This window comes from Neovison vison, chromosome 11 (assembly GCF_020171115.1).
Source record: "Neovison vison isolate M4711 chromosome 11, ASM_NN_V1, whole genome shotgun sequence".
NCBI lineage: Eukaryota > Metazoa > Chordata > Mammalia > Carnivora > Mustelidae > Neogale > Neogale vison.
The window spans coordinates 112856516-112875012 of record NC_058101.1 but is presented as its reverse complement, the minus strand read 5'-3'; the positions used below and the strand labels follow the sequence as shown (position 1 = coordinate 112875012).

Genomic DNA, 18497 nt, shown 5'->3' with positions numbered 1-18497 from the left:
TTAGGCTGCTACAGAGCAAAGGCTATTGAAATCAATTAATTAATTTGGCCTGTGATTAAGAGTGCCAGAAATTTCCAGCTGAAGTATAGTTGATTTAATTTTGCAGAAGGGAAATCCTAGTTACAAGTGAACACACTGACAGTTTTTATTTTCAGTAAGCCAGTGGAAGAGACTCCATTTTCCAGACAACTAGCCGTTTCCTTGGGTAAAATAAATAGCTTTGCTGTGCCAGTGAACCCTGAAAGTACGGAAGTCAGGTGTGATCCTTGTATATTCCATTTTCTGCTGAGCAGTGTTATTGTATGAATGTTTGCTTGTGGAAGAGTGAAAATACAAATGACACTTGTCATTTTCCTCTTTTACCTGGTATAAAATACACATTTTAAGGTATTGAATTTCTCCTCTCATTGCCATTTGGGGACGTAATAAATCAGTCACTCTATTCAGTTATTCTGTGATACTTAAAAAGAGAGTGAGGAGGCTTTGAAGTTTTTAGTTGGAAATTTGAAGTTTTTATGCTGCAAAAGAAAGTTTATACATCCTTTTTCACATATTTTAAAGGTTAGCCTTTGTAACAAATTTATTCTTACATAGTTTATATATCATTCCAAAACGGATGAGCCAGATTAGCATTTTGAAATTGTCTTACTGATGGAGAACTTTAACTTTCCAATCCTGCAATCAGGAATAGCCAGTAAAATAGTGCTAAAAACAGGCACTGAAGACAGGAGAAGAGGAGTGGTCACCTGGGTCTTACACCAAGATTAAAATGAGGATTGCACTCAAAAAGATAAACTGTATGATTCCACCTGTATGTGGTATTAAAGAAGTTAAATTCATGGGACAGAAAGTAGTGGTCACCAGAGGGTGGGCAGTGGGGAAAGAGAGTTGTTGCTGAATGGGTGTAGTTTAAGATTCGCAAGGTAAAAAAGTTCTGGAGGTCTGTTTCACCACAATGAGTATACTTAATACTACTGAACTATACACTTAAAAATGGTTAAGATGGTAAGTTTTATGTTGTCTTTTTTTTTTTTTTACTTTTCCTCTCATTTCTTTTTTTTTTAATTTTAATTTTTTTTTATTAACATCTAATGTATTATTAGCCCCAGGGGTACAGGTCTGTGAATCGCCAGGTTTACATACTTCACAGCACTTACCATAGCACATACCCTCCCCAATGTCTATAACCCGTTATCCATACCCCCCTCACCCCAGCAACCCTCAGTTTGTTTTGTGGGGTTAAGAGTCTCTTATGGTTTGTCTCCCTCCCAATCCCATCTTGTTTCATTTATTCTTTTCCTACCCCTGGAACCCCCCACGTTGCCTCTCAACTTCCTCACATCAGGGAGATCATATGATAATTGTGTTTCTCTGATTGACTTATTTCGCTAAGCATAATACCCTCTAGTCCATCCATATCATCATTATATTGTCTTTTTTACCACAATAAAAAGAAAACAATGAATGCAAATTGTCAATTGAATTTAGCCACAAAGAGATCATTATTGATCTTTGCAAGAATATGGTTTTATCAGGGCTGGAGGATGAAGCCCACTTGAGCTGATTGAAGACTGATAGTGTTTCTAGAGTAAAATTACTATTCCCTTTGGCTGTTAATGGGGATAGGAAAATAGAAGGGGAAGTCAGTTTTGTTGGTGGTATTACGGTTTTTTGTTCTGTTTTGTAATTTTTTTTTTGGTAACTTTTTTTTAAGAGAAGCTATCCTACAGTATTTTTGAATGGGGACTCAAAGCATGCAGTGGAGAAGGAGAATAGAAAATGCAAAGGAGATAGGTCAGTTGAGGCAGCTGAGAAAAAGGGAGGAGGTGGAGTCCACAGCATAAGGATCTTGCTTTTTGACAGTTGTCCTTTCTGGGGCATAGAAAGAGAGTTCCATTCCCTGTTCCTGGAGGATGGTGAATTGGTAAGATGAGCAGCATCATGCCTGGACAGGTTGCTAGCATGGGTCCCCTTTGGAAAGCACGGAAAGACACAATTGCTGAGAAAGATAATGCACAATAGTTCTTTGTTCATTTTTCCTGAGAAAAACAGGCCAAAAGGCTGCAAGCTCAGCTATCCAGACATATCTGGGAAGGATAAAGTCTTCATACCTCTCTCTGGTAAGAAATGAAAACTCATTTAAGTAACAGACAAAGCAGAGAGTTTGGCTGCTGTAGAGGTGCTATTAATTAGAGCTTCTTCCAATCCTAAAAGGAATAAATATTAGAGAATGACAGAATTAGAGCAGATATTGATGTCTGTTCCATATTAAATGAGGTAGTTTAAGATTTTCTTAGGTCTGGTATTTTTAGAGGTTGGCTAAGCAAAGGGATAGGTAATGCATGTGTGTGAGACGTGGGAAACCTGCCAAGCGCGTTTGTTTGGAAACTTGGAAATCTAGCTTTAGAAGGTATTTCATGAGTTGTGTGAACTTTATTCTCAAGTGGCACTCATTTTTCCAATCAACATAGTGCATGGAGGTTTTGGAAGACTGAACTCCAGCTTACTCCCTTTTCTTACCTCTCCTCATTATATAGTACTATGTAAACATTGATAATTCTTAGTTCTTTATAACTATATTTTCTTTTTTCTAGAATATTGATAATTCTTTATGTTGTAAAGGACATTTTTAGAGGTATTTTTGGAGGTCTAGTAATTTCTTAGAGGTTGATCATATGCCCTTCTTGCTTAGGTAGTAATATACTACCTGTTTAACCTGAACTGCTAGACAGTCTCCAGTCTCTAGAATGTACAGATATTTTCTAAGAAATATATGTATATTGTGAGTGATTTCTGTATTTAAAAACAGCAAGTTTTATTCATGCATTCATTCAACAAATATTTACTGTTTATTTTGTGGTTAAGTACTTTATTACACTTCATTTGTACCGTTAAACATTATGATCTCTGACATCACAGAGCTTCTAATTTAGTGAGGGAGTCTGGAATTAAACAAATCACCACACAAACTATATGATTACATTAATAACAAATAAGTTCTGTGACGAAAAGGTACAGGGTACTTTGAAAGCATGTGACATGGGCAGCCTAAGGTGATGGGGGGAATTGGGTAGTCCTCCCTGAGGAGGTGACATTTAAACTGAGGGCAGAAGGACATTGGGAATTAGCCCAGTGAAGGTATGGTAGAGAGGTAGGCAAAAAAATTGAGACTATGCAGAGGTCTTGAGATGGGAAGAAGCTTGGCCTGTTTCAGAAAGAGATGGAAAACCAGCTGGACTACAGCAAGCCAGGGAGGGGAAAAGGAAAAGCTCTGTAAGATAAAGCTGGAGAATAGGGAGCCCAGGACCACAATTACCTCTACAGCAGTCCTGCAAATCCAGCAGACAGGACCAGATTTGTATTGTCAAAAGTGAACTCTGGTAGCTCTGTAGAGAGGTTTTCCTCTAGATAGGGGTCAGTAAACTTTTTTGTAAAGATCGTAAATATGTTTACGATAGTAAATATGTTAGGTTTTGTGAGCCATATGGCCTGTCACAACTACTGACCTCTGTGTGTAGTATGTGAAAATAGCCATGGACATATGTAAATGAAGAAACCTAGCTGGGTTCCATTAAACTTTATTTAAAGTTTATTAAAACTTTGTGGCTGAAATTTGAATTTCATAGAATTTTCGTATATTAAGAAATACTATTCTTTTCATTAAAAAAAAAAAAATTAAAACCACTCTTAGTTCATCAGCCATACAAAACCAAGTGGTGGGCGAAATTGGCCTGATAGTCGTGGTTTGCTAAGCCCTGCTTATAGGACTTACAGTTCTTATTCTTTTAACATTTTCAACTCTGTCTCTTAAATAATATTTTAATTCTAACATGACATTTTTCTTAAGTTGTCTGTCCTTTTTTTTTTTATTTTCCCAGCACTCTGTGGTAAAGATGTGACCAGTGCTAAATAAAAAATGGGAATATAACCTTTCCTTTTCTGTTTTATCATCTTAGTGTTACATTTTCTTTTCTGAAAATCAGTATAACATGACTGATATATGCTATATTTTTTTTAATCCACAGCTTTCTTTTTAAACAATGGGCAATTTTGTATTTCTCTTGTTTTTTGTTTCCAAAATATTATACTTGGTGCTTTCTTTTTTCTAACCTCACACTGAATTTTTCATCCTTTTTTTTTTTTTTTTTAACCTAGTGATGGCTCTAAAATTTAATTCTGTCATTTGGAAGAAAAAATGGTACAGACATCGGAAAAACAAAGTAAAAAGTAAAGCAACACAGTTGTATGCAAACATTTGTCATGGGACTGGATAAACTACTTTGTTTACATGGAGATAAACAACATCCATATTATTTCAGATCTACAAACACAGCTTTCTGACTTGGAAGGAGGTTTTTAGTGCTTTCTTGCAGTGCACCATTCAGGCAGCTAACTACCCCACAAGATGCTGGAAAGCATTATGTAGTGGAAATAGTACAGACAGGCCTGGTTCACATTCCATCTGACTCTTACAAGGTATATAATATTGAACAACTGAATTAATTTCTTGGAGCCTAACTTCCCTGAAGCATGCAAAATACATAGTCTTTTGTATTGGGACTCTGTGTGTGAGAATTCCCATCCACCTTTCTTCCCTCACATGAAGGTAGCCATGTTAAAAAAAAAAAAATTGGTGGAGGGAAGAGCTTATATTTAATGGTGGTGAAGGTGTTGGTTTGGGTTTTAACCTTACTGCAGATACGAAGTTAAATAACAACACAGAACTAGAGTATTGCCCAAAAGGAACCAGTGTGCACTTAAAAGGTGGTATAGATGATAAATGTATTTTTCATTAATATTTCCTTTGCCTTGTTTATTTTGCTTCTGAAAACTTAGGTTTGACAGTTCTCTGGAAGACCTACCTCAGAGTGGACCTCACCCACCTGCAACTCCTCAGGTTTTGCACATTGGTAGCCAAGTAGCCACACTTTCTAAAGTAACTGCGTGTTCTAGGTAGAGTTTTTTCCCTTGTGGAATGTTGGAATTTTAATGGTGGTGGTGAAATTAAATACTAAAACTCTTTGACTAAAAAGAAACAAGTGATCATAGGTTACAGAACTGACATCATTAATATATAGACAAGAAACTTTGGCACTCAGCTGGGGAACACCGCTCTACACTGCTTTTCTATCTGTCTGTCTCTCTTTTTTTGTTCAGATTCAAAATTCTAACATAGAGTCAGGAAATCTATGCCTTCTATTTATTCACTGTGAATGGGAAAGTCAACTTTCTTGAGTTTGTTTTAAGTCTACTTTACTGAGTTAGAGTATTCTCCTCTAAAAAAAGAGTGATAGAGATCATATGTTCCAAGTGCCTACACATATTCTAAAGGTATTCAGGTTACTTAGATTTTACAGATCTCTGCTGATACTATACAGTATTATTATTTGTGATACAATACAAGGAAGGATGTTCATTACAATTTCCTTTTAAAGAGAGAAAGACAATTTATTTTTTAGCTGCATTTCTTTTAGCTGACTTTTTTTTAATAAAGTTGTTTCTAGTTGTTACTTGCCATCACTTCCCCCAAATAGTAGCCATTGCTTGAAAGATGCAGAGTAATTGAAGAATTCCAAGTTGAATCACTTGGTAACATTTTCTTCCACATTGCTTGCCACTCATATTACCCTGCTCTGCCACTGATGGTGTCTTTCTTTTCTCTTTCCAGACCCATTCTTTCTTTTCTACCCATTCACAACAGTTCCTAAACATAGCCGTACAGTTCAATTCAGTTATAGGCTTGTAGAAAAACTATACTTAATTCTGTATCATTTTAAAAAATGGCTTACCACTGTTCCTTTAATATACTTTCTAATGGTTTGTAAAGCTATAGCCAGTGGAACTAGGAATAATGAGTTATATTCCTCTGAGAAGGAGAAAAGACTTTTGTCCCTACGCACAGTTTCAGACGTCTGAGCTCTTACTAACCTGCATTGAGTTTGGCACACAATTACTTTGTGCTGGAGGTGGTCACTGTCACAAATTGTGAAAAAAGTGGTCATAGAAGGTGAGGGTGTTCCTTAATGAGTTGCATGCAGAAATGAGTAGGAAAGACCATATAGGTTTCATGCTGTGCATGTTAGACTTTAAACTTAATAAAAAAATTCTCAATTTCAAGCTTATAACTAACTTGAAAATCATTATGGTCCTAATGATGGAATGTTCATTTCTGTCCAGGTATTTGACCTTTTCTAAAAGATAAAAGGGAAATATTTGTTATTTTAAGTCATAAGTGTTCTGAGAATGAAATTTCACACCAGCATTGAGTCTTTACAGAGCTGACTGTAAGTGGAAGTGTAGAAATCAACAGAGAGGGTGATGTTTTAGTCGTATTCACTTTAACTACTGTTTATTTTACAAAGGTGCTTTGCTTTCCTTCCCCAAGTAGGTTTATTCTCAGTATTTTTAAGTTACCTCTTGTTCCTTTTAGTATGTATTGCTGCTTCTGAATAGGCAGTCGATTGTACCTGCTTCTCCTGAAAGCACAAGTCTCGTTAAAATGTCAGGCTCTGGGTGTGTATCATCCCTAAGGTAAAGCTCTTTATGTAGAGTCTTTTTAGAAAAATCGACATAACCTTCCTTTCTCTGAATACGGAAATTCAGACTTCATGTTTAGATTTATTTTCTACTTAGATGCTGACAAATCAGTCTTCACATGTGTGTTATATAATATTGATTTAACTTCAAATGGGATTAGAGACTGAAGTTAAATACATCCAAAAGCATTTATATATCAAAAATCAGTTTTATGGAACATTATATATCAGATATTAATTTCTGAGAGAAATCATAGCAACAGTAAATAAATGACCTGCATTCTTATTACACTTCTGTATCACACCTTTTAATGTCTAAATATGAATATAAGATAGTTACTATCTTATCTTTATTATGCTCTGTTTTCTCACTTTTCTTTTTTGTTCCTCTCCTCTCTCTTTTTTTTTTCTTTCCCTATGTATCAGTTTAAGCAGCTCCACAAGAAATGTGGTGACAAGGTCTTTGGAAGGTTTTCGAAACTTTTCCACCTTTTCTTCTCCTGCTAGATATAGCGCTGCAGTTCTTAGCAGTGCAGCTGCTACTGTGTCTGCTGCTCTTGCTGCAAAAACCAGGTAGAGCTGTATGTACAACGTGTGTCTTGTGTGATTCCAACACTTTTCACTGTCTTAAAAGTCCCCTTAAAGCATACATAACCATTTGAAACAGTCACAGCCCAATATGAGATCTTGGTCGTGTTGTGGACATTTTACCTGGGTTGTAGACATATCCCTCAGTGTTATTAACTGGTTTTTCTTTAAATCTTCCTTTCATCTGTTTCAATGACTACCATTTATCTTCGATGTTTTCAGTTGCATGGATTATTGCATGTTGTGTGCTTATTGAGTTTGGGCCTTTATGATTTTTAGCTTTTATATCTGGAACAGAGTCAACTATCAGTAGATATTTTAAGTTCTTACGATATTTTCTTCTCTCACAAACTGATTGTATTTAAGGGTGTTCTCAAGTCTAACTACATCCCTCTGCCCGAAAAAAAAGAATAATAATTTTTTATTTTTATGAGATTTTTAAAATATAATTTCCAGTAGTCTTTATAAAGTTTTATGCTTCCTAAAAGATTGTCTTGGCTAGTTTTAGTGAAAATTTAGTCAATTCTATATTAATGAGTAAATTAATAGAGTACTTGGACCTTCTTTTCCTCCTCTTTCTATACTTTGTTCTTTCTGCCTGTCTGTAAAATATCTGTCTCTAGCTCTTTCTGGAAATGTTTCAAATCATAGACTGTCAAGACTACTTTCTGCTGTTGATCGTGTGATTTTTTTTCAACTTAAAAATCTTTCTAAATGTTCACCAGGCTCTCCAGTCCTGATAAATATCACTCACTCCTGGATGCACTTTGCATCAGCCCTGTTTCTAAGCCTTTAGCTTTTTCATACCTCCAGTCCTCGAGGAAGTCAACGGGCTCTATTCATGTTAAGAAAATAAGGTACTGTGGAGCAGGTATCTCAGTGGTGGTTTGCTTTAAAAGACACTGCTTTCTGTAACACCTAACCACTATATTAACCAGCCAGATGCGAAAGTCCTAGAGTGGATTTGTGTTCCGTTTTTAAACTAGCTGCAAATTCAGTACAATGCTAATGGACAAGCATGTTATTTTAAATGATCATTGACTCCCCTTTTAACCCCTTGTGACATGTTTTATTACCATACTTAATGTTTAGTATGAAATTATGAGTAATTGTGCAAGTATTTAAATTACAGTATAACTGTTTCATTGCATGGATGGTAGCTATACTAGAATAGAGAAATGTTTAGTAAGACATACCTTTATATCTTTAGAAAAAATGAAAAAGAATAATAAAATAATTCATTTTGATTGGCTACTACTATCTTATTGTTCTTATATATGAGGGTTTTACTTGGACAGATAACTTAATTTTTACCGTATTTCGGAAATTCTGAAACACAAAATTTTTCTCCTAAACTGAAGAATTATGCCAAAAATTATTAGGTATATATAAAAAATAAAAATATCCCAAGTGCTCATGGAAGGATATAATCTTAATGAAATAACTGTTTAAAGTCATCTCTGATGGAACATAAAATTAATGGTAGAGTGTACAACTATGGCTATAATTGGTAAAAGCCCAATATAACATAGGCTGTCTACTGATTATGTGTTTGTATTCTATTCACTGTCATGGAGGTTTTCAATATACTTAATTAAAATTCTGAGTAACTTATAAGTAACTTATAAGGCAGATGGTACATTTTTCTCTAAGAAAAAAAGATACTCGACATTTTTATACATTTGTGGAATTGTGTTAATTGAGTAGAAATCTTTCAGCGTCCAGGCTAAATCTATACAGAGACAGGTTACTGACCACACTTGGAATAAAAGATCCTTTGAGGACCTAATGGGATGCTCACATCTCTCCAGAAAAGTACCTATTGCATTTTTTAAAAAACTAAATAGCCAGTGGTATGTTTTGATGGATATCAAATGGAGATGGGATAGGGAAAGATAGAGATAGGATGGAGAAAAATACCAGTTGTGTGAGAATACCCCATCTCCATTAATGGCATGCTCATTAAACTCTTACCTTTATAGTCTAGTAAGTTACTTTTTACTCGCTGTTTAATAAAAAAAGAGCAACATTAAAATTCTTGCAAACCTTGCTTGAGTGGAGAATCTTAAAGTTTTTCATTTATTATTGGGAAACCAAGGACAATTTTATAACATTTTTGTATATAACCCTTACACACGGAGCAATCTGTCTTTAAGTAGAGATAAATTCCTCTGAAAGAAATGAGTCGAGTTTTGGGGTGCCTGGGTGACTCAGTGGGTTAAGCCTCTGCCCTTGGCTCAGGTCATGATTTAAGGGTGCTGGGATCGAATCTCTCATCAGGCTTTCTGCTCAGCAGAGAGCCTGCTTCTTCTATCTGCCTGCTTCTCTGCCTACTTGTGATCTCTCTTATCTGTCAAATAAATAAATAGAATCTTAAGAAAAAGAAAAAAGAAATGAGTTGAGTATTCCCTTCCAATCAAACATTTTGTTGTTTAAATAAACTAACTGTGTAAAAAAAAAAAAAAGTGTACATGTAGTTATGGCTGATTGATGCTCTCCATGGACCTGCTTATAGAACAGATATTAGTAGCCATGATAATCATTTTTTATTAAGAGCAGTAGGCACAAACTAAATATATTTTGGTATTTGGGAAATGGAAATGATTTTCGACAAGGTAGTAAGCGAGTTGGCATTCTGGAAAACAGGAACACCGGGTTTCCTGAGGAAACCTTTTAAATTTTAAATATAGAAAAAATATATGAAGCATGATTTCAGAAGTAAGATACCAATTTAAGTAATCATGCCATGCTATGTTAGTAAATTAGTCATTAATTCAAAATATTTTTGCTGTTAATGATTATAATGATTACTAGAATATTTTATTCCCAAATATAAAATAATATAGCCAATGATATCATTAATTCTTCAATCTTCAGTACATGATATCTGTTGTTTATGTATTTTCTTTAAATAGTAGCTAATGCTAGAAATTAGGCAAAAAGACGTTAGCTCTTTTAGAGACCTAGGCATTACATATTTAGATACATTGTTGTCTCCATAAAACCAAATATTTTTCCATTCCTACATTAAATGTTTTAAGTAAATAGAGATTTACTTCTCCTGAGAATGTTGAACTCTGCTCATCAGTCCTGAATTTAAATATAAATGGAACAACTTTCTTGCTAATAATTTAGAATTTTATAAGGTCATTTTAACCTACTGCGCACACTTTGTATCTAAAGAGTACTGTTGAAGATTTAAACATCTTAGCCTTTTGGGAGAGAATATATAATATAAAGACTATACAAAGGATAAAATAAGATGTTCATATGTATAGGTAAAAATTGAAGTGTAAGAAGAGATTCTCCATTGTTTGGGAGAATACGAGACCTTTCAAAGTTCTGTGGACAGATTTTTAATTTTTTTTTCTTTCTGGCTTAGCATAGAGCCAAGTACTTTACTTGTATTACATATATTATCTCATTGTGTTTCATTTAATCCTAACAATAACCTTGGAATAAAAGTAGTATTTTCATCTGATTTTACAGATGAAGAAATGTTATCAACTTCAAGTAACGTACCCAAAGTCACAGTCAAGTCCCCAGTCTCAGTTTATTAAGGTAGTGCAGGAGACAAGATACATAAGGAAGTTACTGTTATTTTTTTTAAACCCTGGCTATTAAAATTGAAATGTAACTGTATGTGGTGTAGTTAATTTGTGTCATGAACTGAAGGAAGTAGTGTCTCTACTGCTAGATGATTGATTAAGTAAAATATATTAATTGTTTAGTATGGTACACAGTGCATGATATTATTTTTTACTACTACTGTTAACTGTAGATGGTATTTGGATGTGTTCAGAGGGAGAGTGGGGGAGGTGTCTTCTATTTAGAGCCTGGAAAATTGTGGACAGAGAAGAGGTGTGGCCAGCACATAATTTGTATCTCGAAGTGGCAGGAGATAATGATTGGACAGGTAGATTGTAGCTGCATCTTAGAAGGCTTTGAATGTCATGCTGAAGTGTAACTTAATCTTAGCCCTCTACCCTTGAATGGTTAAATCCAGTCTGTAGCCTTTCCTTCATCTGCTTGAATACCTTCTGGAATCAGGCCTGTCCCTAACGGTATTGTTAGGAAACAGAATATTTCCTTTGGACAATTTTTCATATTAGGAAGTACCTCCTTTTATTGAACCAAATCTGTCTCACCATAGATTTGACACTACATTAGACAAACAGAATGTAGCCATATAGAGTGAATCCACATGTCATGTATTTGAGGATTGCTCTAATGCTTCTCCTGAGTTTTTCTCATACTTTAGGTCAATGTTACCAGTTCCTTCAACCAAACTTGATTAGACTTGGCATTAATTTTTTATCATTCTAGTCACTTTCTTTTAAGTAAGTCTGTCTGCCAGCTCTCCTGGAGATAAATTTTAACTTATTCAGGTTGTTAAACATTAAATGATGATTTGGGTTTTGTTATTTCCAGATTATATTTATGTTCCATTTGTAACTTCTATTGTTCCTTGGTCATAAATTTTCTTCTCAGAACTCTGAATATATGGGTTATTAGTTATTTTTTTCTAATCGACTGAGCCCTAGAATTAACCTTAGAATTAAAATGACCTGTACTTCTGTATTTTTTTTAAAATCATGTATTTGTAGTATATAGAATATTGAAATAAGTTTTATTTTTTGAATATATTAATTATCCTTTTCATCTGTTTAGGTTCATATTCTGTGCCTTAGAGTATGCTAAGTATTTTGTACAAAATTATCTTACTTAAGTCTCCTGGAACTCTTATGAGCAAAGTATTATCCCCATTTAAAACTTAGGTAAATGAGACTTAAGAGAGGTAAAATAATTAGTTCATCACAAAGCTTTTCAAAGTTACTCATAACCATTCTACTAGAAAGCTTAAACTCTGTTTCCATTAATTTTATTTATTCTGTCATCTTTACTGATAATTGTATTTAGCATTGCCATCAAGTAAGTAGTCTTTTACTTTTTATTTATTACAGTTACTAAAGTACTTAAATTTTTCATTGTATGGTATGTTCTAACATCTCAAGTGGACTTCAGTTTTTCATGAAACTGATTAGAAATGATAAAAGAAGGTTATAGCTTTGTTACATTTGGATTTCAGAGAACAATAGTAAGAAGCAATATTTCAAGAAAGTTAAAAAAGCTCTAGTATGATTTTTCAAAACTGTTTAGTTTCAGAAGTGCTCTAGGACCACCCGCTCAGTAGAGGACTTACAGAACTGGGCATATAGTTGTACTCATGACTAAGATTTATTACAGTGTGAGAATACAAAGCAAAATCAGCAAGGGAGAGGGTACATGGATCGAGTCCAGAGGAATAGAGGCTCAAGCTTCCAAAAGTCCTTTCTCAACATAGGATATGTTGATTCCTACAACGGTGAGTTATGATAAAACATGCCAAGTGTTGTCTACCAGAGAAGCTCATTAGATACGAAGTACTTAAGGTTTTTATTGGGGCTCCTTATATTGTCACAGGGTGCCTAGTTCATACTATATGTCCCAACTCACAGAAGGAAAGTAGGTATTTAGCATAAACCACATTGTTTATTTAGCTTAGGCCCAGTGAACTACTCTTACATTTTAGAGAAAGTTTTATATGACTGTAGGGAACTGTTCACCAGCCAAGTTCTCAAATGCCAGTTAGAGGCCAACCTTGCAAGCAGGCCTTCCTAAGACTAGGCAACCTCAGGCATCTTTGTTAGGTATTTATCCCAGATTCAAGAGTATTGGAGAAATTAGGTATTCTTAGGACATGATTGAATTTGAAATCTCTTTTCATTGAAATAATCTCAACCTAAATATTACGATTAAGGGACATTTATTTTACTGGTCATTAATTAGTATTCTGTCTTTATTGATCTACTCTTCCAGCTGTTATTTTCAGTTATTGAAGGACTTGAGTTTCTGTGCATGGAGTTATTTAAGCAAGCAGTACCTTGATTTCTGTTCAGAAGTTAGTAGGATGTATTCTTCTTATTGTTGTTATAATAATTATTGTTATACTTCACCTGAGAGAAACTTCTATAATATTATATCATTTCAAAGTACACATTTATAATTTGAGCTACCTAAGATTATTTTTTTTTTAATGACAATGTATAATTATAAGTAACAGATGACTGGGCAGTAAAAAAATCTTCTAAATCAAACTGGAACCAGCACAGATAAGGCCTCCTGTTAAGCAAGTAGAGTAACTCTGACTGAGTGAGGACAATGGCCGTCTTGTCTCCTGTTTTCCTGTATTGTGAATACAGAACACTGGATGTTCTTTTAAGCTGGGGATGTTGTCTCTTGTTTACCACTCTGTGGCCAGTGCATAGCACACTGTCTGGCATGTAGTAGGTGCTTAAATACTTGTTCAATGAATGAGTGACTACGTATTAAGTAAAAAGAATGGTAAGATATCAGGGTAACTTAGTTCATAAAATACCAGAAGAAGGTGAGAAAGAAGAGAAAAAACCTCTGCCATTTCAGAGAGATCACAAGGAATTCTCTAATCATTAGTCATTTTAATGTAGGTGATTTTCTGAAAGATTGAGATAGAGAAGAATAGGAAGATAAAGTTACCATATTATTTGAAAGGATTGGCTGTAACAGTGTTTCAGTTGCCTAATTTCTCACAATAGACCTTTTAAAGGAAATTTTTCCAGGGTGCCTGGGTGGTTGGTTGGTTAAGCAACTAACTGCCTTCGACTCAGGTCATGATCTTGGAGTTCCAGGATCAAGTCCCCCGTCAGGCTTCCCGCTTAGCAGGGAGTCTGTTTCTCCCTCTGATCCTTCCGCATCTCACATCTCACATCCCGCATCTCGTGTTTTCTCTCATTCTCTCTGTCTCTCTCAAATGAATAAATAAAATCTTAAAAAAGAAAGAAAGAAAGAAAATTTCCAAAGTACTGAACAAATGTAATCTGACTTCTTCCCTTTCTTTTGTTTTTGTTTGATTGTTCATTTCAAAGAGAGACAGCCCCTCAGTCACAGTTTTTGAGTTTTTCTTTTTTAAAATACTGCTTAGTTAATATTTTTGTTTTCCTTACAGATTTGACAGATTGAGAAAAGAAAGAATCATTGCTAAGTTAGTTTGCTATGACTTCACCAAAAATGTTTTCCTTATTTTCTTTCTAGCAACACCCACGAGACTTCTCAGCAGTTGTCTCCATCAGTAGCTTCAGCACGGAGCATGCCTGAGAGGCAGGAGAGCCCAGCCTCCACCAGACCAGGGATGGCGGGTCTCACAACTGCTGCTGCCTTTAAGCCTCCAGGACCTACTAATATTGTCAAGTCACCAAGCTGGCCACACCCCAACCAAGCAGGTATGCCAAAGAGATCTCTTACTTTTTGTTTTTCTAAAGTTTAGTTATGAAGATGTCTTCCAGGATATTTGATAGAATTCACTGGTGAAACTCATTCTCAACCATCTAAGCTTTTAAAAGATCTGCAAGGAATAGCCATTGCTATTTTCCTCTGAAGTATTTCATAAACATTCTGTATGCATTTGATATAGTTGCCCTTTGCTTTTCATAATTATTGAATTGAAAGTTTCTTTGTTTACCAAATTACTCGAGAAGCATGTATGAATTGTAAACTTGTGGTCTTTTTTTTTTTTTAAAGATTTTATATATTTATTTGACAGAGGTCACAAGTAGGCAGAGAGGCAGGCAGAGAGAGAAGGGGAAGCAGGCTCCCTGCTGAGCAGAGAGCCCAATGCAGGGCTCGATTCCAGGACCCTGGGATCATGCCCTGAGCCGAAGGCAGAGGCTTTAACCCACTGAGGCACCCAGGCACCCCAACTTGGGGTCTTTTTAACGAATTGTATCATTGGAAGGTTAACCTTGGAAATACGACATTTTTGTTTTGATGATATATACAAAATAACAACAGAAGCATTTATTGTCATCAGTTACTGAAAAAAGAATCTTTCACTTGTTGTTCTCTGAAGATTTATGAGACGGAAGTGGAAGAAGGTTACAGTGCCAGAAAGAAAACATACTTTATTTTATGTTAATTGCTCTATTTTATTTGAGATTAGTTGACGTAATATTAGTTCCAGATGTACAAGATACCGTCTTGACAATTCCATACATTCTGCTATGCTCACTGTAATAAATGTAGTTACCATTTGTCACCAAACAACATTATTATAATATTATTGACTATATATTCCCTATGCTGTACTTTTCATCCCTGTGACCTATTTAATTTATAAGTGGAAGTTTGTACCTCTTAATCCTTTTGAACTATTTTACCCATCCTGCCAGCCCCTTACCTTCTGCCAGCCACCACTTAGTTCTCTATATTTATGACTGTTTTGTTGGTTTGTTTATTTATTTGTTTGGTTTTTAGATTCCACATATAAATGAAATCATATGGCATTGTCTTTCTCTGATTTATTTTACATAGCATAATACCCTCTAGGTCCATGCATGTTGTCACCAAAGGCATGATCTCATCCTTTGTTATCGCTGAGTAATAGTCCATTATGTATTTATACCACATCTTTATCCATTCATCTGTCAATGGACACTTGGATTGGTTCCCTATCTTGGCTGTTGTAAATAATGCTATAATAAATACAGGAATTGCATACATTTTGTTGACTTAATATGTCTGTTTTCTTTGGGTAAATACCCAATAGTGGAATTACCAGATCCTATGATATTTATATTTTTAAGTTTTTGAGCAATTCCCATACTGTTCCAGAACAGTTGCAGCAAATTCTATTCCTACATATAGTGTGCAAGAATTCTCTTTTCTCCATATCCTTGACAGCGCTTGTTATTTCTTATCTTTTTTATTTTAGCCGTTCTGACAGGTAGAAGAATTGTGGTTTTCATTTGCATTTGCCTGATGATTCATGATGTTGAGCATCTTTTCATGTGTCTTTTGGCATCTGTATGTCTTCCTTGAAAAAATGAAGGATCAAGTCCTTTGCCCATTTTTAATCAGATTATTTGGGTTTTTTTGGTGTTGCCCTTTATATTTTGGACATTAACCCCTTATTGGGTATATCATTTGCAAGTATCTTCTCACATTCAATTCAGTAGGTTGCCTTTTCATTTTGTTAGTGATTTCCTTCCTTGATTTTGCTGTCGTCCCAGTAGTTTATTTTTGCTTTGTTTTCCTTGCCTGGGAAGACATATTTAGAAAAATGGTGCTAAGGTCAATGTCAGAGTGATTACTGCCTATGTTTTTTAAGGAGTTTTATTATGGTTTTAGCTCTCAAAGTTAGGCCTTTAATTCATTTTTAGTTTATTTTTGTGTATGGTATAAGAAAGTGCTCCCCCCCCCAAAAAAAGAAAGTGGCCCCATTTCATTCTTTTGCATTTAATTGTCCAGTTTTCTCAGGAACATGTATTGAAGAGACTGTCTTCCCCCCTGTTGTGATGTTCTTGCCTCTGTCACAGAGAAACTGACGATATAAGCATGGGTTTATTTCTGGGCTCTGTATCCTGGTCTGTTGTTCGATTTTTCTGTGTTTGTGCCAATACCATACTGTTTTGGTTACTATAGCTTTGTAGTATAGTTTAAAATCTGGGACTGTGATATCTCCAGCTTTGTTCTTTTTTCTCAAGATTGTTCTGTCTATTCAGGATCTTTGTGGTTCCATACATATTTTAGGATTGTTTGTTTTTGTTTTGTGAAAAATGCTGTTGGTATTTTAGGGATTGCATTGAATCTCTTAATTGCTTCGTATTGTATGGATATTTTAATAGTATTAATTATTCTGATCTAGGAGCATGGAATGCCTTTCCATTTGTTTGTGTTCTCTTCAATTTTTTTCATCAGTGGTTTATAAGTTTTCAGAGTAACAGGTCTTTCACCACCACCTACCTAAGTTTATTCTTAGGTATTTTATTATTTTTGGTGTAATTATAAACGAGATTACTTTCTTTATTTCTCTTTCTGGTAGTTCATTAGTGTATAAAAATGCAACAGATTTTTGTACATTGATTTTGTACCCTGCAGCTAAACTAATTTTTTTGTTATTTCTAAGAGCTTTTTGGTAGATTCTATAGGGGTTTCTAAATATATTCTCATGTCATCTTCAAATAGTGACAATTTTACTTTTTCCTTACCAATTAGGATTCCTTTTTATCTCATTTTCTTGTCTAATTGCTGCGAATAGGACTGTGTACTAGGTTGAATCAAAGTGGTAAGCGTGGACATTCCTGTGTTGTTCTTGATCTTAGGAAGAGAGCTGTCAGCTTTTTATCACTGAATATGATGTTAGCTGTGGATTTCTCAAACATAGCCTTTATTATGATGTATGTTCCATATAAACCTACTTTGTTGAGAGTTTTTATCATGAATAGATGTTACATTTTGTCAGATGCTTTTTCTGCATCTAATGAGATGATCCTATAGTTTCTATCATTTTGTTACAGAAAGAGAACATTTGAATAATAAGGTAAAACAACTTGGTCTCAATCTGGAAACCTGAGTTTTCATTCACGTCCACAGATAAATAGCTTTAAGTAAAGTCACTTAACCTCTTTCACCCTCGGTTTTCTGATTTGCAGAATAAAGAAAGACTAAATAATCTCCTGTTTCTCCCAACATGAATAAAGATGATGGCTATAGGATTAAAGGATTTCTCTTAACAAGAAGATGGAACTATGTGCTTAAGGGCTTCCAGTCCCATCCTCAACCTTAATCTCTGTAGTCTTTATACTCTCTAAATGATCTGTCATCCAGATTCCTTTTACAACCTAGCCACTGATAGTTTAGAGTTCTCTGTGTCCTGAATTCCGTATCCTCAAAATTGTTGATCTACTTGCTGTTCCCAGGTGGCATCTCAAATGCAGCATGTCCAAAAGTATTATTACCTGGCTCTGGGAATGGTCCAGTCACGAGAGCTCCAGCGTGAGCTTGAGAACCTCCCACCTCTATCCCCATGTTCTCATAGCAACTAACACCTAATGATTTCACTTCTGAGTATTTTCTCAAGTTTCTTTTCTCCTCTCTATGGTCAGAGCCATTGCCTTGGTTCAGGCCTTTGTCATTGCAAACAACTTCCAAGTAGTTTCCTTGTATTCTTTGGACCCCCATCAATCTGTCCTTCATACTGCAGCAAGTATCTTTCTAAAACTCTGATTTTCCCACTGTACTCTCCTGTTGCAGATACTTTACTATATTTCCCTATTCCTTAACTTATCATCAATCTGGCTACCACTTACTTCTCAATGTCATCTCCCACTGCTTCCAAATTACAATCTGTGCCATAGCCTTACTAAAGCATCTTAAGAGACATGCCGTGTTACCTTGCTTTAGAATGTTCTGGTCCTTCTTCATAGAATGTCCTTCTAGTCTTTCCTCATTAGTGTTGGGATAAGAATTGATTGAATACATGAGGGACTGCTTTTAAATATATATATGATATAAATGATA

General features: G+C 35.0%; 1 protein-coding gene across 2 annotated transcripts in view; it reads left to right on the top strand.

The window, feature by feature from the left end:
- Positions 1–18497, top strand: part of PDLIM5 (PDZ and LIM domain 5) — a 204400-nt gene that overhangs the window by 140128 nt on the left and 45775 nt on the right. For both annotated transcript variants that reach the window (XM_044224465.1, XM_044224464.1), the window contains exon 8: positions 14235–14422. In XM_044224465.1, the coding sequence (XP_044080400.1) occupies positions 14235–14422 (188 nt within the window). The remainder of the gene's footprint in view (positions 1–14234; positions 14423–18497) is intronic.